Source organism: Poecilia reticulata, chromosome 20, assembly GCF_904066995.2.
Source record: "Poecilia reticulata chromosome 20, P_reticulata-male-v2, whole genome shotgun sequence".
Classification (NCBI taxonomy): Eukaryota; Metazoa; Chordata; class Actinopteri; order Cyprinodontiformes; family Poeciliidae; genus Poecilia; species Poecilia reticulata.
Window position 1 is genome coordinate 7,070,504 of NC_088849.1, and position 27,820 is coordinate 7,098,323.

A 27,820-nucleotide genomic window follows, 5' to 3' on the forward strand; every position below is an offset into this window, starting at 1 on the left:
TAAAACTGCATCTCTTTGTCAGTGATTTTCTTGTTGTCTCAGATCTTTTTGTCATTTAAAATCCTTTTTAGTCTTCACTGACCATCATTGTACTTGTTTTCTTCTTGTTCATCTTATATTGTGTTTCAGTTTATTTTTGATTGAAACTTTTTTTAGTTTTCCCTTCCGTAGGTCCATCCTTTATTTTGTTCTCTTTTGTTTGTCACTTTAAAGACTGTATTTTAGATTTTCTACCTGCTTTATGAATATTTGTGACCCCTTTAATATGAAGCAGTTTTTGTTTGTAAATGTAACGACATATTTGACTTATTTCGCAGCAAATTAAAAATAATAAAGAAACAAAATAATAAAAAGAAGCAATCAATAGGTTACACTTGTCAAGTCTGATTTTATTTTGTGGTAAACCTTACTCTCGTACACATATAACTCGTTGGATCAATGACGGACAACTATTCATTACAGCATCGCTTACAGTACAATGATTAATATAACTATGCTTACAAGCAAAATAAACAATGTTAAATATATAAATATTAGTTCTCTGTGTAAAGCACAGCACACAGTTGACTTGCAGCATCAGTCATAAATATGCTGGACCCCCACGTTTGTGCTAGTCAGAAACACGCTCTGGTTTTTCCTTTTCTTTTCTTTTTTTTTTCCTACTGCAGATAAAGTGTCTACTCTGTCCTCCTGCAGCTCTGCAATCAGAGCCTGTCTACGCAACCGGAGTCAGAGAAAAGTGCAATTAAAAAAAAAACAAAGAAAAAAAAAAAACACAACAACGACGCTAAACAACCAGGGCAACGGGAACACGCATATGCATGGCAAGACTGTTGTTACGTAACATCGGGAGTACTGGAAGGCTCGGTTAAAATTCATCAGTTGTGATCTGAGGGGAGATGATGGTGACAAGTCAAACGAACACGACGTGCGGTCAAGCAGAAGTCAGCTGTTTCGCTGAGCGTCCGTTACGACATCTGGACCATCAGCTCCAGAACTTACTAGTCTCTGTCTCACACACACACACACGCACGCGCGCACACACACACACACACACACACACAGAGAGGCTGGACTTCACGGGACAGCGGACAGCGAAGTGCCTTCACATGGCGACCGAAGCGTCCGAGTCTTTGGGTCGGCTGTGTATGACGTGCTCCACCTGTCCAGAGTCAGATACGTCGTAGCTCGTCTTGTATTTGGCCAAGATCTTCATCAGGGGACGCAGCTTCAGCCACCACTGCTCTTTGGGGATCCTGTGGCTGAACAGAAGACCGCAAAAAAAATATTCACCCAGCTCGTCACTGGTGCGCTTTTAGATTGGTTTGTTGTCTTCACTTTTAATTGATTTAAGTGTCGATTAATGGTTAGATTAAAAGTAGTTTCAATCCATTGACTAATAACGTCTGCTTAGACCCGCTTTTGGTGTTGTAGTTTGCCTGCCATCCAGCAGAGGGCACAGCTGGTCATTCTTAAGCAGAGACAGTTGATACAGAAATAAAGATGACGAGACCATACTAGAGCGGAAAAAAGAACCGGTCCAAACAGAGTGCGGTGTGGGGTGCAAATTGAACTTTATGTAGTGCGGATTTTAAATATAAACAAGTTCCTTAAGTTTCACCTTAAAGCTGCAGTATGTAACTTTTATAAAGAATATGTTTTTACATACTTGTTAAAACTGTCACTGTGTTGTGACACTGTAATATCAGACAGATAATCTATGGGAAAAAAATATATCCTCTGCCTTTTCCTAGTGCTAACTAAAACCCACCAATCAGAGCCAGTAGGCGGGTTTTAGCACTGCCAATCATGCCTATATGTACGCCACAAACATCTCTCTGTTCATGAGGAATTTCTTTTTTCTCTTATTTTCCATCTTTCAATTCAGCTAAATAATGTTAAAATGTTTCGATTTTTTTTTACATATGAAAAAATGTGCCCTTTATGTCACAGAAAGACGGTTGACGCTCTTCATACAAAAAATAACTTCCGGTCTTTTAAGAGAACGGTTGCTTGTCAATCACCAAGCTCAATCACCTTTAGACTGACACATTAACTGATATCTTGCATCCCTGATACTCACACAAAGTCGGTGTGATCCTTGAGCTGCACGACGGGCTGGAAGACCAGAGCCCTGGCGTGCATCCCCAGCAGACAGCAGGTGTCCTCGGTGTTGGCAAACACTCGGCCTGCCGGGGAAAACATCACGGCAATTACAGGACGCACACGAAGGAGCTTTAGCTTCATCCACGGCATACGAGGTGTCTTAACGAGAAATGATGGCGTTTACTCTACCAGCAACTAAAACAAAACACTAGCGAAATCTAATCAAAAAGAGGGGATCACGCAGAAATTAGAACCAACTTAAAAGGCTACAGACAGACACGATAGGGAAGAAGATTAGGACCCGCTGGAAAATAGAAAAAAATCTCACTTTACTCTCTGAATTCTGACGTTTTTCTTATGACTCTGACTTTAATCTTCAGACATTAACAGTCAAAATTCTGAGATTAAAATCAGAATTCAGAGATTAAAGTCATAACTGATGTTAAACTCTGAATTCTGAGAAAAAGTCTGAATTTTACCAAAAAAAGTTGGAATTTTACAAAAGAAAATTTTTAAGTCAGAATTGTGATTTAAAAAAAAAAATCAGAATTCAGAGTTTAAAGTCAGAATTCTGAGAAAAAAGTTGTTTTTTTGCCAATGGCCCTAATCCTCTTCTGTAACAAGGAGAGGTAGGGGGTAGAGGAGAGAAATCCAGCCCATGGTTACACATTTCCAGCTCGCTTTCAGATGAGTCATAATCTGGAAATAGAACTGCATGGCAGCTGCTGATAAACATGAAAGACATGGACACAAATGTGTGTCTGCACAGGAAGTGTGAATTTCTAAGCTACATGGCCACTAAATGGCAACACAGGGACATGGAGATTGTCGCGGAGCCAGCATAAAAAGCAAGATTTACCTTCATCTTAAGTCATCCGTGTGTAAGAGGGAAACAAAACATAAAAAACACAAACAGGAGCTTTAATTTTAACGGTACTTTGTGATGATTCACTTCAAACATGTTTTGCCTCGATAAACGGCAGCAGTTAAAAGAATAAAACGACAGAGATTCCATGACAGATCTGCGTCACAGCGGTCACGTCTCTGTAGGGAGGGAGGATCCTCAAGGGGTCCGCAGCTCTGGTTTTTATCTACCAGCAAACACAGCGACTGGTAAGCCTTACCTTTTCTGTAAGACTCCACCAGCTTCTGGGAAAGCCACTTCATGGCCTTGGCGGAGATCTTGGTCCCAAAGTTGCGGTCGAACGGCGACGGCGCTCCTCCCTTTCAAAGGAATTCTCAAGTTTAAACACTTTTCTTTGTCCTTTTCCGTACATGTTTATTATTCATATTTGCTGATGCAATTGACTTTTTTGCATTTTGTCATACGATGAAGCACAACTCCCTATAAAGTATTATATAGGTTTTATGTGATAGGCCGACACAAAGTCTAGTAGAATGCTGATAAAGAAAGAAAATTAAACATTTTTAGAATTTTTGGGGTATATTTCTGTCATCTTTATACACTGGAATAATTTTGTCACATCGCTCTTTTCATTGAGTTTTTTTTTTTTTTTTTTTACTCAAATTAGTAGAGGAGTTTGATCAATAAAAATGTTGATTTATAATTTTAGGGCCAAGAAATCTCGGTTAAATTTAGGTCTGGGATTTGACTAGGGCATTCTAACAAAAAACTGAGCTTTAAACCAGGGCTGCGTCGATTGCGTTTTCTTAGCCAATCACAATCTCTCAAGAAACCTGACCTGCCTGCATTTTGGCCAATGCTGATTTTTTTTTTGTCTGAAAAGTCGCAAAACATTGTAACAGGGTTGCTGAAGCAGAGCAAAAGTGGTCAGTGGCTCATTTTCAGACATTTGTGGAGGAGGATAAGATCAGTTTCATATTTAAGTATTGGCCAATCACAGACCACAGAGTTTTGCATTTAGGTGAGACATTAAAAATAGACTTTTTCATAAGCTTTCCCTTGTTTTAATCTTAACCACATCTTTACCTCTGACCTGCCTGCTGTGTTTCTTGTTCTTAGTGATCCTGTTTGCTCACCAATGTTCTCTAGGAACAATTGGATCTTATATTGTTACTACATTACACATAGATGAAGTGTATTTATTAGGTAAAAGCAATTCATTCCACTTGTTTGTCTTTAGGGCTATCCAGCTTAGAGGGTCTAAATAAAAATGCAGTCCACACTTTACAGATAGTAATACTGCCATGCAGGCTTGCTCTTCATTCCCCTTAACAATTATGAGCTATTTTGTTTTGTCTCATTACAATACATTAAAGGTTGTAGCTTTAAGGTAATAAAATGCAAAAAAGTTCAAGAAAAATAACTAATTTCTTTGGTTTTGTTTGTTTCTGCATATTATTAATTCTCCTATTTAAAAGTTATGTTTGATCCTGTTTTATCGGTGCTAATCTCCAGACGCACACAAATCAAAAGACCTCATTTGCAAACAGGGGATATGAATGCTTCCAACACAAAAACAAATCTTATCACATCCTCCCCGGTCTGTTCTCCCCTCTCCCCCACTGACTCCTAGAATAATCCACTCTGCGGCAGCAGAGCACGCAGGACGGGCCCGGCGGTACCTGCTGCATGTGTCCCAGCACGTTCTTCCTGCAGTCGAACACTCCTCTGCCTTCTTCCGTGTACAGCTGGTAGATGAAGTCGGTCGTGTAGTTCACGTTGGAGTTCTCGTTCCTAAACGGACCGAAGGAGGTGTTGTTATGGGTGTTGCATAATGTGAGCTCATGAGCGGTGGACAGCAACACGCGCTCTGTTTAGTGTATAAGCAGCTTAAGAGTCAAAAACCGAGGGACAGAAATACAGATTTATTCTCTAGTGCCAGCGAACAACAAACAAAAGTCACAATGAAAATAAAACTAAACTATCAGAACCCTGGTTCTTACCTGAGCACCAGTCCTCTTTGGATGCTGGTCTTCATTTTCTCTGTCAGATGTTCAACGTTAGCCTAAAGGAAGAAACATTGACCAGAATTGACTCCGTTATAAAAGGGGTAAAACGACAAGGTGGCCAGTCGGCCTCATCTTTACCTGTAGATCTTTGATGTCGAACGGCTCCTCGTAGATGTAAGCGGCGTCGGCGCCCGCCGCCAGCCCCCCCACGGTGGCCAGGTAGCCGCAGTAGCCCCCCATGGTCTCGATGATGAACACGCGCCTCTTGGTCCCGCTGGCTGACTGCTTGATGCGGTCGCAAGTCTGACACATGCACACCAGGCTCGCAGAGTCAGTACGTTAAAACATGGACGCAGGCTAACACATTCGCTTTAGTTCACAAGCCTGATCCTCTGACTGATAAATGCATTAAAGAGGATTGTTTTTTTAAACTCAAACCAGCAAGTATAAAAGAGGCAGTAATTAGCCATCAAAACTGTTAGCATACTGGAAGACATTCCACATGAGAAACGCAACACCAAAACTGCATGCTGGTCATTTGAAATGTTTCACAATTTCATCAGGCTAGATGCTGTTTTTTACCAGACTGACTGGAGTCCTGCAAAGAATGAGAGAGCACATTACATGTAAAAACATCAGAGGGTGTTTATGTTTGTTTGTTTGTTTACCCTTAGCTGGTGTGAACTTCCTGTTTAATGGCCCAGTCCTGATAATCAAGTATCAATTCGCTCTGCAGTCAGGTAATGGGGCTGTTTGCACCAACATGCACAGTTTGAAAGATTTTTGGAAAACTCTGAATGTGGGGACATTATTTTACACATTTATCTTCTTCTTTCTTACGTTCTCTAAATGTTTCTGACTGAAAGAGTAAAACAGGTAAAAAAAAAAAAAAAGGATTCAAGTGTTTTGGAAGAATCTTTAGCCTAGCAATGCTTTAGTCGTGCTTACAATCTTTAAAATTTTTGTCATGTTGCAGACCCCGAACTTTAGAACTGTGTAGACAGCATTTTTAATTCAATTGTGCCACAAGCCTTAGAAGTTACAACAGTGGCAAAACAAATATTGATATTGTTCATAATTTCAGTTAGGGTTCACTTTTAACGCATAGATTAGAAATATTCACACATTTTACTTCCGCTAATCTTGCAACCTGATATTTTGCTAATTATTAGGACTGGACCATTAGTTCTACTAATGTCTCAGGTCTCCCCCGACCCCAACAAATCAACTGAAACAAAGTAATCAAAGCTTCATCGGCGGTGCTGGCGGCTCAAACTGCCTTACCTCCACAATAGCGTTCAGGGCCGTGTCTGCCCCAATAGATAGCTCTGTGCCCGGTACATTGTTACTTATGGTGGCAGGCAGCATACACATTGGGATGCAAAACTCCTCAAAGGTAGAACGGGCGTCACACAGCTGCAGTAGACACTCAAGCGCCTGAAGCGGCAGCATATAGAAAACTTGTTAGAGCCACTAAGAGAGGGTCGGCAATAAAACCCTCTCAGCCCAGTGAGAGCGTATCCTGCCATTCCGGCTTTTCCCGTGTGATAGCTGCGGTGGCTTCCCTTTGGCAGACAGAAGTGGGAGTGTAAACAGAGGAGTGTGGAAGGATAGCAGAGAAGGTAAAATGAAGAGGTATGGATGGAAGGGAAGGGAAAAAGAGAGGGATTCTAGGGGGGGTGGAGGGGTGAGAGGACAGAAAGAAGAGAAAGAATGACAGACCGGGAGTGTGTGTTTGGTGCGTCTCAGCGGTGATACGGTGCATAGCGACCATAAAACTGCCAAATTGACTCTGGAGGTTTTAAACACTGCAAGCCAAACAAGCAGCACTGGTCAAACCCACGAACACAGGGTGGTGGTGGGGGGTGTCGGGGGTGGGAGGGGGACCCGGGGGGATGACGACCAGCATCATTGTGTTTAAAATGCATGGAGCTTCTTTCACATCTAGCTCACTAGTTTGTACATTTAGAAGCCTAAATACGTGTTAAAACTATATGAAAAATGCAAACAAAAAAATAACTTGTTGCCATATTTTACTCTGACTTTCACTTATTTCTATACAATACGAATACAGCAGAATATGTGATTCATTGTCAACTATTGGAGTTAATCTCTGCCTCTCAAAGGCTTCTTGCAACTTAATGTCAGTTCATTAAGATCCTACATTAAAATATTTTAATACAAATTGGAAATGTCAAAAAGTTAGCTTCAGAATTAAGGCTTTGAGGCACAAAATAATAATTGGCTTAGTCACAAAATATTGTTGAAAACCCTTAAATATGGTTAAGCGACTTAAAAATCCTAATTACCAGTCATTGCAATAATTCACATCATTATTGTGAAAATTTACAGTAGAAATTTAATAAATTCCCATTACTGATACTTGAAAATCCTCAAAACTCACTATATTGTTGAAATTTATTACTTTTTTATTATAAGATTTTTCCACTGAAATTCGTAAATTTCAGTGATTCAATGCAGTTACTGTGGGAAGTTTTTTTTTTGGAAAAGAATCAAACAAGCACCTGGTGCCCTGAAGAAGCCAAATTCTTAAGAGCAGACTTGTAACTTTAATTGTTACCACAATAAATAAGACTTTTTAAGGTCCTACCTTACGAATGCATGAATATAAGACTTTTTAAGGATGCGATGAGATTCTTTTTTGAACTCTGCATGATGCAAAATGTCCAGCAAAAGCCGGAAGTACTGTATTTGCATATTGTAAGAAAAAAAAGCCATAAAAGCAAGCTTAAGAGACGAGCTTTCTTTTTTTATTTGCATTTCTCTGTCTGTCTAACAAGCCAGCAACGCTGCACTCTGTTCGCACTTCATCTTTATGCTAAGAAGAAGGGGGGGGGCACACACAGAGAAGGAGGCAGGCAGAGCAAACATGGCGGTCAAGACACTTGTGCACCTCAAAGCATGCCTCCATGTTCTCACTCACTCACTTACCTGTTAATGAAGGGAGGGATGCTGCTTTACACTGTAACTTTCACCAGTTTGGCCTCTCAGAGCGCGCACACACGCCGAGTGGCTGAATTTCCAGCGCTCCGAGTGGAGCGCCGCTGTAGGCCAGATGTGGCTTACAGACGCTGACCACGACAAGAATTTCTGCCAAATAATTCCCAGACGGGGAGGCAGGAATAAAAAGTCACTGGTGTAAAGACCGAGTGAGCGATCTCTCCCTTCTTGTAACAACTGGCTTTCACTGCGTCAGCATGTTTGTGGATTTCATGCTTGAGTGCATGTGGGTGTGGTGTTTTTTGTTGTTGTTTGTTTTCATCTGTTGGCGTGTTGCTGAGGTCATCTAAAAATCTTGTCGCCAGGCCCCCCCATCACTTACAGTAGTGATGGCGTTCAGAGCCGTGTCAGCGCCAATGCTGAGGTCTGAGCCAGGCACATTGTTGGACACCGTGGCCGGGACCATGACCATGGGCACACAGAACTCGTCATATTTCCCACGGGCCGCTGACAATTCCAGCAGTGACAGGAAGGCCTGCAGGGCAGAGCCAAGGGCTTTAGTAGTGCAAGGGTGGAACTGTGGCAGGTGGGTTTTGGTTTTGAGAGAGGTGCTACTCGCCACAAGGAAAAAAAAAAAAAAAAAAAAAGAGGAAGGAAAAGGACATAAGTGGACAGTGCCAAGGGGAGGAGCCAAGTCTATCACAACGGACAGCAGCGAAACAGACAGGTACCACTCCACATTCAGCCCCACGAAACACTCATATTCACAAAGGAAGACTCTTCTATTTCCATACATCACAGGAAAAGTTGAAGCTGGTGAGCGTCTAAACAGGATTTGCGTGAAATGACTGGAGAGAAGCAGATGTTCACTGTTCCCTAATCAAATCTGTCTCAGCAGGAGAATTATCTATTAAAAATATCCAAATGCTTCAAGTTATTCTCACAGAGCATCTGCATTTATAGTAAAAAGAAAAAAGAAAAAAAATGGGAAAAAAAGTAAGCTAATTTGTGCGTCTACTAAACTCATCAGCGCTCTATTTGCGGTTTTAGGCAGAGAAATGACTTTGAAGCATCGATATGAACACATGGAGCATATGGTGATGTGCTGGCATGAAAGGAATAGAGCTAATGGAATACATCAACACTAAACAAGATTCAGAACATAAGCACATCTGATATTAGGAGTAAAGAACAACAGCTGTCTGCTTTAATTTAATGAGGAATAACGCTGTAGCTGAAATCATAAATATACATTTCTAAAGAGCTTACGAGCTTGTAGCCAAAATGAAAGATAGACCTCAGGAGCAAAACGTAAGCTAATAAACAAGCAGCGACAGAAAGGATTTCAACGTACCTCAAATCCGCCAATTACCAGCAGAGCGTTTATATTGTACTTTCGCATCTGCTCCGCAATTTTGTCGACATGCTTCGCGGGAAGCGTCCTGAGGAGGAGAAAGGCAAGTAAAAAAAGATGGTTTTGTATTTATATTCATTCGATTAGATTTCTAAGAATATTGCTAAAAATCCTTGCAAAAAACGATAAATTCATCAGAATACTAGGAGGATATTCAGTCTCTTGTTTTACTTTGGAGCGAAGAGGATAAATTACAGATGTGACACGAAACCACTTCAGGTCACAGCCGAACATTGTCACTTTGTAAAACATACTTCAAAATAGTTCATTTTCAATGATGTAATGTAATTGATTAAATACCATCAAAAAACAAAACAAAAAATTCACCAAACAACCAATTAAAAAATATTTGTCAAACTGTCAAATTATAGCAAATACAAAATAACTATTTGATTCATAAATAAAACACAGACTAGTAAAAATTAATAGAAAAAAAAAACTAAATTGCAAAAAAAACCAACAACTAGGCAGTAAATTAAAAAAAACGTACCAATGTAAAAAATAAAAAAAAGCTAATGAATAAAAAATAGCCAACTAAAGAAACAACTGTCAAGCTAATTAATTTTAAAAATGTTAGGTCAAATAAAAAAATGGCATGAGTATGAGATGAAAAACGCAAATATTAAATATAAATGAAACAAATATCATACGTAGCCAACAGAAAAATTACATATGTAGCTGACTAACAAGCTAATTGTTTAATTAAACTAAACTAACTAAAAAAAGACTAATTTACTACATAAAAACTGAAAGTAAAAATAAACAACTAATAAAAACATGAACAAGCTGTCTAACTGAAAAGCTACAGACAAATAAAACTTTTTCCCTCCAGTCCATTACCACTTCTCTTTAGCTCAATAAGTGGAACCTTGCTTCTTTCTGAAAAGGTGTTCATGACTTTTTCTTCCTTATATAAATCACAATTTCTTCTTATAGTTCAGTCATTAACCTCCACTCCTCTTTCTGTCTGTTTTTAATCTTTGACTAGCTGTACGCCTCATTTTAACAGTCCGATTTCGTCTGAACTTGCTCCAGGCTTTAGTCGCGGCTGCCTAGCAACAAACACCTTTTCGCCTCACTCGGTGTTGATTTACTAACTACAAGGAGTTTTATAATCCTTCCTATTATTTCAACTGATCGCTCCCTCTTGTTGGAGCCATGTTTTTTTTTCAGCACATTAAGCTCAGAGTTCTCTTAACTTCACCATTGTTTGCATAATTAGACGTGTGCAGGCATTTGTTATAGAAATGTGAATTATGCTGGGATTCCATATTGTCCATCTTCTACTACTTGATCTATAAAAAATAATGCCCCATTTGTTACATGTAGCATGATTTTTTAAATAGGTGTGTTCTACAAAGCCAGAATAGTCAGCTTTTAGATGAAATAGATTTTTCATTAGAACATCAGATGTTTTTTCTTATTTTATGTTGCTTTACTTTCCACCTTTATAACCTCTAATCTGAACAACAATCATTACAAGAAAAAAAAACTTCTTAGATTTATAGATTTGAGCATTTTTGTTGATTTTCACCTTTTAGTTCCCAACAGGGAGCCACCCTGTCCAGTCCAGCCTCCAACATCTCCCCATTTAATCTCCTTAATCTGAAAAAAGGACAACAGACACACACGTCTTATCAAACACAGGAAAGTTTTACATTATAAAATCAAGTGATATTATCCAAGTCTGGCAAATGTCATAAGCAACTCAAGATGGTTTAAATTTCTCTACTTCTGTGGACGCCCATGTTTAAAATATGAATGGGTCAGTATTATAGTAATTTCCTGGCAAAAATCAAACGCATTCTGTAATACAGAGAGGATGAGTAATGAGTTCTCTGGATTCCAGGAAAAAAAAGAGAAAAAAACCCAGCAGTGTTCTGAACCAACTCACTCTCATGACCTGAAGCCCTTTAAGATTTTCTCAGTGGGGGAAAAGGACAAAACTAGATCAGTGGGAGGAGTGTGAAACCAGTTCTATCAGTAACAGAACAAAGAACGACAGTCTGGTCTTGTATCAGATTCCCCCCTGCGGGTTTCACAGGTATCTACGCTTCATTCACAACTAAATCCCTGTTTGTTTTGCTGAAAAACTAAAGTGGAAATCATCTGCAATTGTACAGAGACGACATTTTGAGTCAGATCTCCTGTTGCCATCTGGTGGTGTCCTGTGGTACTGCGTCGGCTCAGGCTGATGGGGGAAAGTCAATGCTGGAAATTGGTTTACATTAATCTGTGTGGATTATCCCGCCGATTATTCTTCAGTGAGAGGAGCAAGCAGTGAGAGTGCAATATCTGAGTCATCAAGTCAAAGCAGCACTCCAGATTTCATTCCGATAGGAAATCTTTTTTCACAGTTTATGGTTTTCTCCTTTCGGTCCAGGAGCTCACCTGCCCTTTGTAGAATCCTTCAAAGCCGTCGCTGACGGCAAACATCTTGTGTCCCTCGGAAATCCCCACCCTGACGGCCGACCGGACGGCGGCGTTCATGCCCGCCGCGGGCGCTCCCACATTCAGCACCGCCACGTTGAAGTTGCTCTGCGGGAGGAACGTGCAAAGCAACGGGTCAGCTCAAGTCCAGTTGAATCTTGTAACACATTGAAGCAACAAGACACTTCATGGTGCTTCAAACAAGCAATAATCATAGCATTTTGTCAAATCAAAATGATCAACTCGCATCAAATACGTTGATCGATATTCCACTGACTACTAATCAAAGGCAGCTCTAATCACTTAAACTTAGTGTCACCCGCTGGGTGATATTGCCAAAAATTATATTGTGACACATTTTTTTTAAATACCTCAATAACGATATCACAGGCAAACACCAACAAGAATAAAAATAAAAAAATACATAAATGAATACAAAAATCACGCAATGCATTTAGTGCGTCAAAGAAAATATAAAATAGATGAATAAATATAAATGCCAACTTAATTCGGTCAAGAACAGTCTGAAATCAGCAACCAAGTGCAAATAAAAATACTTTATGAAAGAAACGGTTGTGGTTCAACAGAACATTCGCTTTACAAGATGTTAAAATGTGTTTTAAGGACTCAAACATGATGTGCAACTAAAACAAGGAATCTTGTTTTAATATAGAAGGAAATCTTCCTTTTAAAAATGCTAAACACTAAAATGTAAAGTAAATGCCTGAGCTAATGACCTGGAGCTTTGTTCATTTTCATTCTGTTCCACTTCTCTTAGGTTCCACTGAAGAAATGACCGTCAGTGGTCTGCTTTGTAGCATTCTGGACACCATTGTATTAATCGACGCGATTAAAGATAAACACATGGGTAAGCTTCTCCAGATCTTTCTGCGACATTAGTCCTTTAATCCTGGAAATGTTCTTTGGGTGATAGAAGACTGACTTTGTAACTGTCTTTATGTGTCTCTGAAGGATCAGGTCTGGTTTCTAGCAGTAAGAACTGAAGCTGTGTGCTGACTCCGGGTCGCTTCTGTGCTGGAAACAAAGCAGCCGTCAACGCTCAGTCATTCACTCTGCAGCTTTGCTAAATGACACGCCGCACAACGGGAGGATATCTGTTGATGTTCCAAAAGAGGAAATCGATGCGTAGCTTCTGGCGTGCTCCCGGGAGCACGTCACAGCTGTCGTTACGGATGCAGAGCAAGTCGGGCCCTGAGGCGGGCTGCTGCCTCCGCGCCTAGCCCGGTGTGAGCCGCCGCGCCTCCTGACCGGGTTGACCAGGTCGGCTCTCAGAGGGAGGCCGAGGCGTCGACTTGTGTCACATCAACCCGGCTCTGAGCCTCCTGAAGGCCTATTATGCTCACTACAGTTAGAGCTGTTTAGCAAGCAGGTGGATCATAGCTGTTGGGATTACGTTATTTAATGAACGGCTGCTGAAAACCTGCATCATATGGGCCTAGGCCCGTCGTAACAAGCAGTAAATCAGTTAATCGCATGATTAATTAAAACGAGCTCAATAATTTCCATTTGCATTATTTATCGTCTGTCCTCATTTTGCTCTCTTTTTACCAAAATCTGAATGATAAAAGTCTTCAGTCTGGTGTTTTGGTCTCAACCAGCCCCCTTTTTATGAAGGGCAGTTTTGTTTACGGACTTCATAATTCGTTTTATTTGCTGTTTTTGTTGTTTTGTTTATTTATTTAGTGTGTTTAAAATGACACCCAGCTCCAGTGTTAAATGTTCAATAGAATTTCAAGTTTATATTTTGCAAATTTCAGACCAGATGGAGAGAAATGATAAACAGCGGGGATGTGAGCGCCTGTCGTCTTTCTTTTCCTTCTTTTAAAATTTTTATCAATATTTTCTTCTTTTTTTTTTTACAGTGAATTGTGTAAAGCCCATAGTATTTATGAATTTAAAAGTCTATACTGCCAGATCCCCATATTTTTGTTATTCAGCTCAACATGACAACCGTTGAGCACAGAGCTACAGCATGTAACTTTTATAAAAATAAAAAAGGCTTTTTAGCTATTTATTAAATCACTTTATCATGACATTATGGTATAAGATACATAATCTGTGAAAAAAAAATGGAGCTCCTCTGCCTTCTTCCATTCCTTCCAGTACTAACAGAAGTACACGGCTCAGTCAAAAACAACCAATCAGAACCAGGAGAAGGATCTTAATCCTATTGTGTACACGCTGCTCACATCCTCCCTCCTGCTCTCTGCTGTGCTGCGCATCTTCCAGACAGCAGATCCCATCATGAATGCTAAAGCTGGTTAGCATGGCCACCAATGACGGTGGATAAAAGTTTTTTCTGGAACGGTAAGTTGTTTCTCCACCATTAGTACATTTAGCAGTGCGTACATGAGCATGATTGACAGAGTTATTACACTCATCCTTTAATCCTTTAGTCCTTTGATTGGTTGTTTTTGAGTGGGAGGGGATCATTTCTGCAGATGACTGTAGTAGCTCAGGGAGGAGATGGAGGAAGTTCAGTTTTCTTGCATCTGATCCCTAAATGGCCAAAGCTACATATTTAGAGACTTGCTTTGCTTATTTATTGCTTCTTGCTTTGCCAAGAATGCAGCAGCAACAGTACAGTTTGAGGCCTGCAGTATCTGAGTCATTCTTTGTAGCTAAAACCTTAGGACAGTAATAAATAATTCAGCGTATCAGAGGGCTGGGCGAGGCCGTTTTGGCTCTCGGGAAGCAACCTGCTCCTTTGGTTGTGTGTGAAAGTTGTGTGTGAAAGTTGTGCGCTCTGCGTTTTCAACTCACAACTGGCAGCTCAGACTCAGGTTTGCGGTGAGCCAGCAGTTTGTACGTCCTCAGGTTGTTTTCGAAACTCCTGTAAAACACGGCCAAAAACAGTCAGCTCTCCTGTTCGATTCAAGGAACACATCAAGACATTTTTTGCTTCCATTTAAACTCTTCTTCTCATGCTTATGAGCTGTAGCAACACACAATAGCTATCCAGACTGATATTGACCAAACATATCACATCTTTCAACTAATGCTTTATTTGTAGCCGACATTTCTAGGTCAGCCATACCTGCCCCGAAGTTTGACGGCCTCCTCAAACCGTTTCTGGTCCATGGCTTTCTGGACCTCTTGAGTCTGACAAAAAGAGAGAAAATAATAATGCTTGCATTCAGTTTCATACATTTTAAGCATATGAAACAAAAATGAACCACAATCCATTTCTCTCTTGTGGCTGAGAGTCATCATGTGGGATTAAAATGCATTTTACTTGCATATAAACCTACTTTGGAGACACACCTTCTAATCTGGGAATTTATTTATTCCCATAAACTGATAATGAAGCACATATAAAGACCAAAACTTGAATCCCTGTTCTATAAAAAAAAACAAGGATGTTATTTTATTTACAATACCTTCCTAATAAGAAGGTCAAATGAATCTGAGGCCAATTACTGTGTATAGAAAACATGGGCTTCTCCTCACAGATCACAAATATTATGTCAGTTTTGTTATGGGGTAATCAAATAAGGAAGCAGACAAGGACACGGCACAGTTGACTTCAAGGCAACAATAGATAGTATCACAATCAGCAGCCAGGCAGTTGCAAGTGTCGTTTGTGAGCATAAAGTATTTTTCCTACTGCTACAACACATCCTTAATATTGATTTGAAAAAGTACTTGCTCCATTGCCGATTATTTTACTTATGACATGTGGAAAAATGTCATAAGTAAAATCTGCCAATGGAACTAGTACTTTTTCCATTAATATTAAGGAATTATTGACGTGAAACAAGAATCTATATCCTGCCGAAAAGTTACTTTCAAGTTAGTCTTTGTCTTATTTCAAGTGTGCTAAAACTAAACCAACGTTACTTGATAAGATTTTGTGTAATTTTGCAAAGTAGACAGAAACAAAAATACAATTAAGCCAAAACACAAAGGAAAGAAATGAAAGAACAATGATATTTGTCATACAATCTGACTGTGATCTATGAAAGAAATCACTTATGAAAGACATAATAAACGGAAAAGTAAGATTTTGCTGTTTTTTATTGAAATAAAAATATTCAGATAAGAGCAAAAATCTTCCCAGGGACATCTGCCAAATTCCAAACATGACTGGCCAACAGAACAACAAAGCTCTTTTCTGTTCCTGTGGAGATGATTAGCTGTTACATCATCGCTCTGGCAGTCATCGCCAACCCCTTCAAAACGCTTCAGAAGATCATTAGCCATTAACGACTCGTTCTCAGACAACATGGCTTTCTATTTGACGTTACAGCACTTCTGAGCCCAGTTGGCTCCTCTCAGCTCCTGTACGTTGCTTAAATGTGTGCACGAAAATTTAAAGGGTGTGTGGATGTCTTGGACCGTTTCCAGCTCAGCGCCACACTCACCGTCTGAACACACTCCATCAGAGGCACGCGCACCGACTGGTTCCCGCAGAGAGAGACCACACAGGCCGGCGTGTTGGCGGTGGTCTCCAGGAGAGCCAGGACGGCCTCCACTCCCATACGACTGGCCTTTACGGGTGGACAGGAACAGACAACAGTGAGTTATTATCGTTTTAGTTTTGCATGCATGTATTTATTAAGACATTCAAATCCTGTTCTGTTTGCTTTTTTCCAGTTCATTTTCACTTCTTGACCTATTTTTGGTAGGCTTGTAGTACGGGCGTGGAAACGTGTCTGCACGAGTCGTGTCCTCGGTCTCAAATCCCATCATGTGCTTAACTCAAATCCCTGACACCATTTCCTTTAAGACAAACACACTGAGGCTTTACCATGAAATACTCTACTGCTATTATTACAACTCCAAATGTTTACATGTTCCTGTCTAGACCTTCCATTTAAAATGTCACAGTTTCCTACAATGTCACCGATTGTTCTTAGTATTATTGTCAATATGGGAACGAAATTAAGGATGGGAATTTTTTTAAATGGGGCTGAACAACAAGGCTGAAAAATGTATCACGACATAAGCGTTTCATATCAGTTGATATCGATAATTGTTCATTTTTTGTTTTAAATATCTGAAATACAACCAAACTGGTGACTTTTTTCTGTTTTATCCAGTTTTCACTCCATTACATTATTTTTTTTTACTTTTAAGCAGTTATGAGGCACAGTTAGTCAACAGGTTGTTGCTAGGTAACCACAAAGTGAGTGAGTTAGTTGATGTTACCAAATTTGTTTAGCTGGCTGTGAGAGGTTGAGCGACTAAAATGTTTCCTTTGCCTCCATCTCCCAGAATGCCTTGCACTGCTGAATTGGGGTTCAGTTAAGGTATTGAAAAGTCTATCGAAGGTATTAGCTATTGATATTGATCACATGTACGTCACAATACATTTTATATTGATTTATTGTCCAGCCCTATTTAAAATCCATAAAAAAATAAAAATTTTACTTTTTGTTTTTTCCAGAATTATTGTTTGTAAAACGTGTCAGTTTATTTGACAAGCAAATCAAATTTGTAAAGCATATTGTCTGAAGATCTTTGGCTCTTTAATTGGTACACTCCAAACTAGAAGTAAAAAATTGAATGGTTAAGCAAGACCTTTTGTTTCTTAATCACAGCACTCCTGGTAAAGGTGTGTAAAGTTTCTTAAAACTTTGTGTAACCTCATTGGCATGACCATAAGAAAATAGCTGAATAACATCAACGTGCTCACATCAGTGAGCAGTCAGTGCAACAAATGAAGTTGAGTGAGGATGCATTTGAAAAAAGATCAGAACCAGAAAACTGCAGTAAACATTTTAGTATGCAATGATGCAACAGCAATTAAAGGTAAAACAGATCTACTTTATAAATACATTTTTACCGGGCATTCAAATAATCCTGCAATTGTCACTAGTGTAGTTTTAGGAAGGACTTTAAGGAAGAATGTGAAATAATTTATGCTTAGCCCTGCTTTCAGAGCTAGTTTTTAATAATCTTGGCATAAATAGAAATGTGGACTGGTTTGTTCTGGACCCTTAAGGCCATCATTGTTTATGCTTTCTTTTTTTTAATAAATTCGTTTTGTGTGGAACTATAAAGTGTAGTGTATAAAGTGTTTACAGCCATAAAAAATTTTTTTTATGGTAATGCACTATTTCAAACTGCAATAACTCAGCATGATTAACCTCAAACTCTCTATCTGTTCAGCCTGATGTCGAAGAAATAAAACACGAGTAACCATGGTGACAATGGATATCTTTCACATAATGTTCCAAATATTTTATTTGATTAACAATAACAAATGAAAGCAATGTGCTGCTATGTTTTTTTTTTCTCTCATTCCTCCTAGTGAACCTACCAAGATGCGGTCAAAAGCAGACGGCGTCCCTCCTCTCTGCACATGGCCCAAGATGGTGACCCGTGTGTCGAAGCCCAAGTTTTTGACAACAAGCTTTGATCACAACACACAAAAGGATTTAGCAGGAGGTATTGTTGAGGTGAAACATATCAAAAACCACTTTGTATATGCAGAAACATTCAAAAATAACTGGGCACATCACACACTAAAAACACAGGCACAATATAAAAGCTAAAGAGAAGGGGAAACTGCAAAGCACAAGCAAGCCATTCTAATTTTTCAGTCATGTTAGCAAAATAGCTTGTAGCCCATAGAGGAACCCAGGCAGGATGTGAACCATTAAAAAGAAAATAAAGAAAAGAAATACCCAGGTACTGATAAAACAATAAAACTTTAGACTTTAACACCAGTTAGTTTAATGAATGAGAGTGTGAAAACTAATGTGTGAAAGCAGGTATAAATAATAGAGATGCACCGAGAACGAGGACTTGATGGAAACAAAAATCAACAGCAACATGTTTGCGCTAACAACACTTGGTGGAGTGGAAGTTGTTACAGCAGGAAAAAGACTCAAAGATACCCGTCTTATATCAGATGGGATGTTTAAAATAAAGCCACAAGACAAACGCTAGCCTCGCTAATTACACAATATTTTACAAGCTTGAGGCAGTTTGCTAAATGCTAGATCCAGTTTAAAATGTCACCGCAAGGATAATTTTGTCTGTTTTCAAATAATATTAAATTACTGTTTTACAGATATTTCTGTTTAAAACTTGTCAACCCCCACGCCAACTGTACCGAGGGACAGATCTTAACTTTTTTTTTTTTACACTCATTACTTCACCTTCCCTCAGCTAAACATAGACATATTTGGTATTCATGAAGACATGAAGACTCTTGGCTAGAAGCTGCTACAAAGGATTTGGTCATTTGAGTTCAACAGGAAGCATTTGAGTTGGACAGATGTCAGGAACCTTCTGCAAAAAGACTTTGTATGGAGCTTTGGTACTGGCAAAAAGGTATATATTTTTGTGGTTTTAATTATTCATTTTTTCAATAAAAGGTTTACACAAGATTTCCAAAGAATACACTTGAATTAAAGTCAAATATAACAATTTGTTATTGTTTTATTATGTGATAAAAAATATATATATATCAAAACCAAAAAGATGTCTGCATGTAATATTAAGTTTAGTAAATTTAGTAAGTAAAAACGCAGAAAGTCCCACATTTTTTACTTGTTTATGTATTTTTCACTAAAACCTCTGTAAATATGCTTCAGTTTACCTCAGGTGAATCTGTCTTTGCACAGGTATGGTTTCCAAAAGTTCATAGCCTCATTTATGATACTTCTAAAAGGTTTTTATACTGTGTACTGCCAAAGAAATTCTGACAAGGGACAGAAAACGTCCAAATTATTATACTTTCCATCCTTATTTACATTGACAAAAAAAAATTAAATTCTGATCGGTGCATCTCTACTAAACAAGTGGCAGCTGGTTTGGGAACATGTGTGTTTGGTTTAATGAGTGTCCTACTGTCGTTAGAGTACAGAACCGTGAAAGCCTTCTTACCAAACTAGCAAGTGTGCCTGATAGAGCATTCCAGAAACACAGCAACAGAGTCAAAAGCCACATCGGGGCAGGGTCAGAGTCATACAGGAGGCTGGAGGCTCGCTGCACACAGCTCTGTACTTACATTCTTAATATAGTCAGTTGTAATGGGTTTGTTGTTACGGTCAATCGCCCCTTCGGCGACAATTATGATATTCAGCCTTTTCATCCCTGCACGGTTCTACACAAGGAGGGCGTGGTGGAGAGACAACATGACAGAAAAACTGAGTGTGTGGCTGATACGTGGGCTTTCAGAAGCACGGGAGCCAAAAACAGAGAGAGAAAGAACAGCTTCCTTCATAATATAATCAGCTGTATCTTGCTTCTATCGCTGCTTGTCAACACTTTCGCTGTGTGAGATTTAAACGCTGTTGCTAAACAGCAGCAGTGAACGTTCGGGTCTGATCTGGTGGCATCGGCCGGGTCGCCGTGCTTCTGGCTTCCCCTTCTTCTTTCCACACTCATGTACTCACATCCTTGACAAAACTAGAAGTTATAGACTTCCCGTGCCTGTCAATGGCTCCCTCTGCTACTATGATTATGTTCAGCCTTGTGCCCCTGGAACGGGTCTGGATTATAAAACATTGGGAGGTTTTCAAACAGGAAAAACACTGAAACATCAAATAACTTATGTACTAATTTTTTTTTTTTTTTGCAGAAAAACAAAACTAGTCATTGGCTGGTATAATGGTCACTAGGCTGGTATATTGGTTCAATTTTGCTGCTGTGGGAATGTGACGGAGTTACCGCAGATAGTTTCTGGCACATCTTCTCCTCCCAGCCGTCCTCCGGAGGCATTTCAGGGATCAGAACCCAGTCGGCGCCACAAGCCAGAGCGCTGACCAAGGCCAGGTAGCTGCCGTGTCCCACACAGATATGTTAGTTTCATGTGAGCACCGCTGACCACGCCCACTGAGTCTGTTGCTTATTTTTCTTACCCACAGTGTCTGCCCATGACCTCCAACACAAACGTCCTCTGGTGGCTGAAAAGGCCAGATGATGAAAGTGGAATCAGCACAGGATTGGTGTTGGAAACTAAAGCAATGTAGCTTTTTTTGGCCCTCACCTCTGTGCGGTTGTCATGATGGCGTCTACCACCTCGATGATTCTGTGCAGGGCCGAGTCGGTGCCGATCGTCATGTCGGTTCCACAGAAGTCGTTGTCGATGGAGCCCACCATCCCCACGATGTGCAGGGCCGAGTACTTCTGCACAGCGTCGGCTTCGATCAGACCTGAGGGGACGGGAGGGTCTTAGAAACTCGTTCAACTCATTGGTTTCATCACATGTTTCTTTCTGGTCCCATACAGCCAGAAACAAACTGTTTCAGCATTCCTTTAGGTGGCAGTATCATGTACTTTCCAGTAACACAGTGTCCTTTTATACCACAGTCATGTGTCTATGTTACCTTCAGATGTTATAAAAAATGCTACATAGAACAAATATATTTCAAAAGAAATTTGAGTTAGAAATTTAACGCTTTGAAATTGGGCCTCTGCCTCTTTAAATAGCTCCAGCTCTTCCTGTAATTCTGCCTTCAGCAAGTGATCACAAGCATGGCTCCACTATTAACCCTTTAACGTTTTTACCAGAGTTTTACCGAGAAGTACCTCCTATAACGAGCTCAGCTAATGCCCAGTTCCACCAGGTGTTTGCTAATTGCTGCTGACTGGTCTGCAGGAGCTGCCCTGGAGAATAAAACTTCTTATGGCTTTTTTATTGCCACTGTTCCATAAAGCCGACAAACTAGAGATTGTTGCCATGGAGAGGGATGTATCGGTTTCCCTGCTAGTCCTGTTACTTCACAGCTCAATGTCAGATAAGAGGAAGACAAAGTTTAAATGGATGGATGATATGTGGGAAACTTAACAGATCTGGTTGCAATTTATTTTGATGGATATCAGTGTAAAAGAGGTTACATACAAATGTGTGCTTCACCTTTGAGAATTGTTTTACACAAAAACATTTTAAAACGATGTGGACTTCTCAAATATCCAGTGTTTCCTTTTGGTGAAAATAGAAACGGCTGGTATTTTGGTTGCGTTCCACTACCTTGCTGCACCAGCTCAGAGAGCAGGCCGCTCCATTCCTCCCTGAATAGGTTGGCTCCCGTCAGACTGCCGTCGCCGCCGATCACGCACAGGTTGGTGATGCCGCGCTTCACCAGGTTGTGAGCTGCTTTCAGGCGACCCTCGTGGCTGCGGAAGTCTTTGCACCGAGCGCTGCCGATCACGGTCCCACCCTGAAGGCAGCGGAGAAGAAGGCAGGGGAAGCATTTCAGGTCTAAATCAAAAGGTGTTGACAGAGAACTCTGGTTTCTCTCAGGCCTACTAACAAACGATAAAAAAATGTTTTTTTTTTGTTTTCTCTTTGAAAATAGTTCATTCTAAGCAAATACATGTTTATTACCACTTGTAGCATGCTGGAGACGCTCTCCCAGGTGGCTTCTCTTATGTTGTCCCCTCCGTCCACCATCCCCTGATACCCCTGAGGGGAAAACATGACGGGAAATATGTCAGAACCTGTTTGCACAGCCTGCATTGTGCAACAGTGGCTGTACAAAAACTGCACGTTTCTCATTAATTAATGAAAAGACAAGATGCAAACCAGTTAGTGCAGGTGACAGGAAACAAACTGCAGTAATGGAAGAGTTGAGGGAATTTTTGGTAAATACTAGAGATGTGTCGATCAGGTTTTTTCCTGCCGATACCGATTCCGATCACCCATGAGGGCCGATCACCGATGCCGATCACATAATTATTTATTTTTTTAATCATAAGCAGTACCGGTTACATTATGTTGAAAAAGGAACCATAAATTCACCTTAATTTAGACAAAAACTTGTTTTTAATAACTTTTTCCAAGAAAAAAACAAAACAGGCATTGTGCAAATTGTACTGCTATCGGTAATACTATCTTTAACAAACTGAAAACATCTGAAGGCTCTGAAGCAGCTAAATAATGCAAAAAGTCAAAATAAAACCTCTCAACATTGCCAAAGAAATTCAAGTATAAAATTTAACATTCAAAGTTAAATACAGGATCCATTACAATAAACAATCCTGAGTTACTGAATGAAAACTTCCTGATAGCATGGCGGCTAGCTGATTACTGCTAGTTCTGATTGCCTGTTTCTGACTGAGCGGAGAAATTATGCAGAGCATGGAGGAGATCGATTATTTTTTCAGAGATTATTTGTCTCATGTTAGGACAGTGAAAGTTTTAATACGTATGTAAAATGTATTTTTTTAAGTTAGATGCTGCAGCTTTAAGCAGAGGTTCGATGTGAGAGTCACTACCAGGTGGAGCAGAAGTGGCGCTCCGTCTGTGAAATATTACTACCTGTAGGGCGTAGCAGTGGTTCAACAGCGAGAGCAGAACCAGCAGCTTTAAGACTTAAATAATTTTGCGGGTTATTTGTTTAGCTTTCTGACCGTCATCTCATGCTAATCCGGGTGAGTGTTTGTAGCTGTGCGCTGCTTTACCTGCTATCTGATCCTCCGTATGTCTTTTTTTACTGCAGTGAGCCTCAATGTAGCCAAACTCTGTCAAGTATGGCATTGTTTTGATGCCATATTAGATTCATTGTGTTGATGCATTTTGGCCTGCTTCACCCCATATGCTTCAATTTTCCGCCGCAACACGCAAACGTCCTCAATCACTCAGTGCGTTATAGTTACACATCGCTTAGGATTTGTTGCTGCGCGTTTGCTTAGTGTGAAGGAAAGAGGAGACCAGCTGCACAGGCAGGCTGCGAAATGAGATGCAGGTGATCAGTTTGTGTGATGGCAACAAGAGACCGTGATCGGCGATCACCAATCATACACTTTTTCACGGAAATCGGTCGATTATGATCTGTGGCCGATCGATCGGCACACTCACTGTAGAATACTGGTTGTCTTCTACAGTGAGGATATAGAACAGTGTTTCTGTCACATAAAAATCGTTTCAGAATGACTCAAATCTCCCAAAATCTTCTAAGTTACGCTCCAACTGAAAATGTTAAGTCAAAATCTTAAAATATATTTTCAGTACAGAAAGAATTGCACATTGTCATGCCAACGGTGAAGCATGGCAGTGTCAGCAGGTCTGCCACCATATTCTGGTCATACTAAGACGTTACTCAGGTTTGATACACGATGGAACTTTAGAGAACTCTTTTAAATAATTTTTGAAATTGTGACCCTAGAAAATCAGAATCAAATCCTTAAGACACTGAAAGATTTGCATCTCTACCGACCCTTATAGAGTTGGCCTGAATTCAAAGTCCAAATAAATAGGAAAAATAGAAAATAAAAATAAAAAAAGGGCTTGACAAACAAGGCCTTGAGCGTGCCGACATCACTGGGAACTATGGAAACCGAAGGAGTGCATTGGTGGAAAAAAACAACTGATTTTCCAATAATATGATTAATCAATTAAATCAATTCATCACCCAGCTCTACCATGATGTCATTTTTTTAACATCACAATGAACTAGAATTTTAACAGAGGTGTGTACACTTTCTAGATCCACCACTTTAGCGCTACTCTCTCTCATATTTAAGGTTTGTCATTTTGTGAGCTGCAGCAACAGTCAGGCATTCCCATCAGCCACCAGCTGAAGCCTTAAGTCTGTTATGTAACGGCATGCAGAGTGAGCCCAGGCAGGACAGATGAACGGGGATCACGGTACGAGCAGCAGAGCACGACTGTTGCTTCCTAAAGCTCCGCTTAAATCCTCTCCCTTTAGTACAGATCCGTACCTGCGCAAACGCTGATCACATTCATCTGGGATCAATACACTTCACACTTAAAAATCAACACCTTCTCATGAGTGAGAGCAGGCATAACTAATGTCACACGACAGCATTTTGTGCAGAGTCATGCTTTTGTCGGACCTGTGAAGCAGACGGGCTCACCTCATGAATAAAATAAACTTTAGCTCCCACGTACAGCCCCATTCGGACCACGGCGCGGACTGCCGCATTCATTCCTGCAGAGGAGGGGAAAGAAATTAAACAATGCTCATAATAATTAATGACAGAGGAGTTTTGCTGTAATGCAGTGCAGCTATAGTGTAGGAGAGGGAAAGCATGCTTAAGAGCAACCTCAGACAATTTATGTTTTGTAGACTTCTGTGGTTTAGGTCAGTCTGTTTCTTATTGCAGAGTTGAAAGCCTTTTATGGGCACAATGTCTTCCAGCTCGTCCTCGCCCCCTCTCTGTTACAGTGTGGTTTGTACAAAGTGCGCTCATTAACGAAGAAACTCTGCTATGCGATCTGAGAGTAAATGTAGGCTTAGGAGACCAGAACCGTTAACGCTTCGCTCGCTGGGGGACCCACAGAACCCGGCCGACTGGATCAGCTTTAAATCAACAAATTTCTCAAAAACCGGTGGGCTGCTGGAGGGTTGTTGCTTAGCAACGCAAAAGTTCAGGCTGTTGGACAGCAGGGGAGAACATTTACGAAAACAATCTGTGCATCTGTTGGGATTTTTTTTTTTTTTGTACTCAAAAGCTCTTTGGTATTTATTTGATAAATACTGCGTTTAACTTCAAAGGAGGTAAAGTTTTTGCAATGTCCTGGAAAACAAAAAATGTTAGAAAAAGGATTGTTCTGAAGGGTATTTGGAAGAACTCATTCACAGTCGAGTCAAACAACCTGTTGAGCGGTTACATAATGGTGCACACAAACGCCTATTGAGGAGTCTCTCCCACTCGTCTCCTCTGAGGTTTTCGAGGCCCGAAACGAAGCACCCGATCTCTCATTCTGCATGACTGGCACTGTCTCCGGCCCGCCGCACACAAAGCCTGGAGCAAAAAGCCCGAACAATGCCCCGACGACTCCTGTCATGCATATGCAACTTTACTTTGCTCTGGGGTCCGCTCAGGGTGGGCGTAAGATCAAAACCAACGCACAAAAAATCTATTTTCAGAGGTTTTTTTCTTTCTAATGAACTACTTTGACGTTTTTAAACACAATATTCAGAATTTAGGATAAATTTAACTTTTTTTTTCCCTTCAAAATTCATCATATGCACCAAAACAAAGAAAACATACTGTTTACACTATAAAAATGTGACCATTTTAATTTGATGCACCCGTTTTTTAATGTCTAAATGACTGAAATGCCTTCATTGTCTGTGGAATCCAAAACTAAAGATATTTTTAATTGAACACGCATCACATCCTTCGTCTTTTCTACTGCTGTTTATCACTAATAACGCCAACATTGGTTATATGGCATATTTCTATAGACGGTCTTTATTTTGAGACAAAAAGTAGTTCATATCACTTAGAAAAAAAAATAAAACAAACCATCGAGTAAAAAAGACAAACACATTAAGCAGGCAGTAATTAAAATATTTTAAAAAGCTCGAGTTATGTCAAATATGGCTATATGTTGCAGCTGACTGAGCTCCTACTCAGTCTGAAAAAAGTTTAATATTTAGAAATGGAAAGGGTGCATCTGAATAAACATATGCTGATGAACAGCGAGAGTTGGCTAGAGTAGAATTAATCAATTAGTCAAATTAATAAGTTCAAAATGCACTCATTAGCAGTTGAGCGCGTTTGCGTTTCGATAAATAAAAGATGAGCCGGTGGAGCACGTGACTAAGAGTTTCCTCTGTGACGTAGAACCGGCCGGGTGCCGCTCATCACGTACACAGGATGGAGGCTTCCCGCCGCTGGCACGCACTCTGCTGTTTGAACCTCAGCTCTCACCTCTCACAATATTAGCTCAGCCTTTCAAGACTGCTGGCAGTCGGTGAGCAAGCCGCTGCCGTGACGAGCAGCACGCCCGAGACTTTCACTTCCTAATTCAAATTAAATGCACCGTAAGATAATTGACGACCTTGCAGGACCGTGTGGAGAACGCAGCACATAACTCGACCTTGACATCTCTCTGAGCTGCTCAGTTTTAGAGAGTTTGAGGATGCGGATACCTGAGTAATCACATTGCGTCATGTTAGCATCTCAGCTAACCGCTGCCTCTTCCTGGATGATTCAACATCATGCTTTTAGTTTACTAGACTGAAGGGCCCACTGCGCAAAGCTTTACAGACATATTGTTGCATAAACATGGCTGTGTTTCTTATCACTAGCAACACAGCATCACTGCGGAGGGGGTGTATTTTCGCCCTCTACGGGCATGTCTGCATTCATGCAAAGAAACCTCGAAAAACCTGTGTCCGTGAATGCGACAAGTTACCTTGAGCATCTCCTCCGCTCGTGAGCACTGCGATGGCTTTCCCTGCTCCCGACAGGTTCTCAAAGAATATCTTCTTGCTGTCCGGCTGCGTCATTTTCTCGACTGGTTAATATTTATTTCTGGTCAGAGTAGTTAAAAGTCTCCCAACAGTTCTGTACAGGTTGTACCGAAATGTGATGAAGGGCAGCAGTCTTCACAGCCCCCTCTGCCGATAGTATGGCCGTTATGCTTCGTGTGTCTCGGTTCCGCGTCTAGCCGGCGAAGACGAGTTGTCGGGTTGATTGGCAGACCGACGCACTAATCAGGTTCTTAACTCTGTGGCCTCAGCTTGATGATAAACCAATAAGACGAAACGTAGCAGGCATGTGGGCGGGTTGAGCAGTGGAAGGTGCGTGATTCGATGTGACTGTGGCGGCTGCGGTGTAAACCCAACTTTAAAACGAGCTTTATGCTTCTTTGAGTCACCAGTTCTGAAACTCTTATGTCGTGAAAACTTCCCACACGTTTTTAGACGGATTTTATTACATTTTCTGTGAATACTATCCACTTTCTCTCAATTATCTAACCCTTTTTTTTTTTACATGAATGTTTCTTTTTTCGTTTTGTTTGTTTTATATGCCACTGCTCTGACCCAGGGTCCTACACGTGAAGATTTTAGGACCTTCCCACAACAATTGTTTACTACGGTTCAGCAGGTCCTCTTATGTAATCCATATGTGACTGTTCCTGCATTATACATCTAACTTGCATAGTTTACGACACAAAAACAAATAAAATGCAAAACACTAGTTTGCTGCACCAATAAATCTGCTCAGTTTAAATCCCACAACTCAAGTTATATATGTTTAATATACGGGAATGTGACATGTTCAAAAATGTACACTTTTTTCATTAAGACTAATGCTGGTATATTGTACAATTGTAAACCTAACTTCTAAAGTAAT

General features: G+C 40.3%; 1 protein-coding gene across 6 annotated transcripts; it reads right to left on the bottom strand.

Annotated features, from left to right (window-relative positions):
* Positions 1-368: 368 nt before the first annotated feature.
* Positions 369-27,125, bottom strand: pfkpa (phosphofructokinase, platelet a). 6 transcript variants are annotated; one of them, XM_081601430.1, is made up of 23 exons: positions 26,877-27,125; positions 24,584-24,657; positions 22,092-22,169; positions 21,735-21,924; positions 20,751-20,916; positions 20,623-20,667; positions 20,432-20,540; positions 19,770-19,865; positions 18,072-18,164; positions 16,171-16,296; positions 14,844-14,908; positions 14,570-14,639; positions 11,747-11,893; positions 10,890-10,960; positions 9,296-9,383; positions 8,324-8,476; positions 6,265-6,417; positions 5,119-5,283; positions 4,975-5,036; positions 4,654-4,765; positions 3,231-3,330; positions 2,084-2,189; positions 369-1,262 (listed from the first exon to the last, which is right to left on the bottom strand). In XM_081601430.1, exons 1-23 carry the CDS (start codon positions 26,968-26,970, stop codon positions 1,106-1,108), a joined length of 2,520 nt encoding a protein of 839 aa, XP_081457556.1. In that variant the 5' UTR covers positions 26,971-27,125; the 3' UTR covers positions 369-1,105. The 6 variants fall into 6 exon arrangements, with proteins under 6 accessions (XP_081457556.1, XP_008436504.1, XP_008436512.1 ...); XM_008438282.3 differs by lacking the exon at positions 19,770-19,865 and adding an exon at positions 20,158-20,253 and having other exon boundaries at positions 26,877-27,124; XM_008438290.3 differs by lacking the exon at positions 8,324-8,476 and having other exon boundaries at positions 26,877-27,124.
* Positions 27,126-27,820: the final 695 nt, after the last annotated feature.

Bases quoted from the DNA above. Each gene is read 5' to 3' on its own strand.
- pfkpa (XM_081601430.1), bottom strand. From the start codon at position 26,970: ATGACGCAGCCGGACAGCAAGAAGATATTCTTTGAGAACCTGTCGGGA. The intron at 5,284-6,264 runs GTAAGGCAGTTT...TGCATGTGTCAG, and splicing joins CCCTGAACGCTATTGTGGAG to ACTTGCGACCGCATCAAGCA. The intron at 1,263-2,083 runs GTGAGTATCAGG...TCTTCTGTTCAG, and splicing joins AAGGATCACACCGACTTTGT to CCACAGGATCCCCAAAGAGC.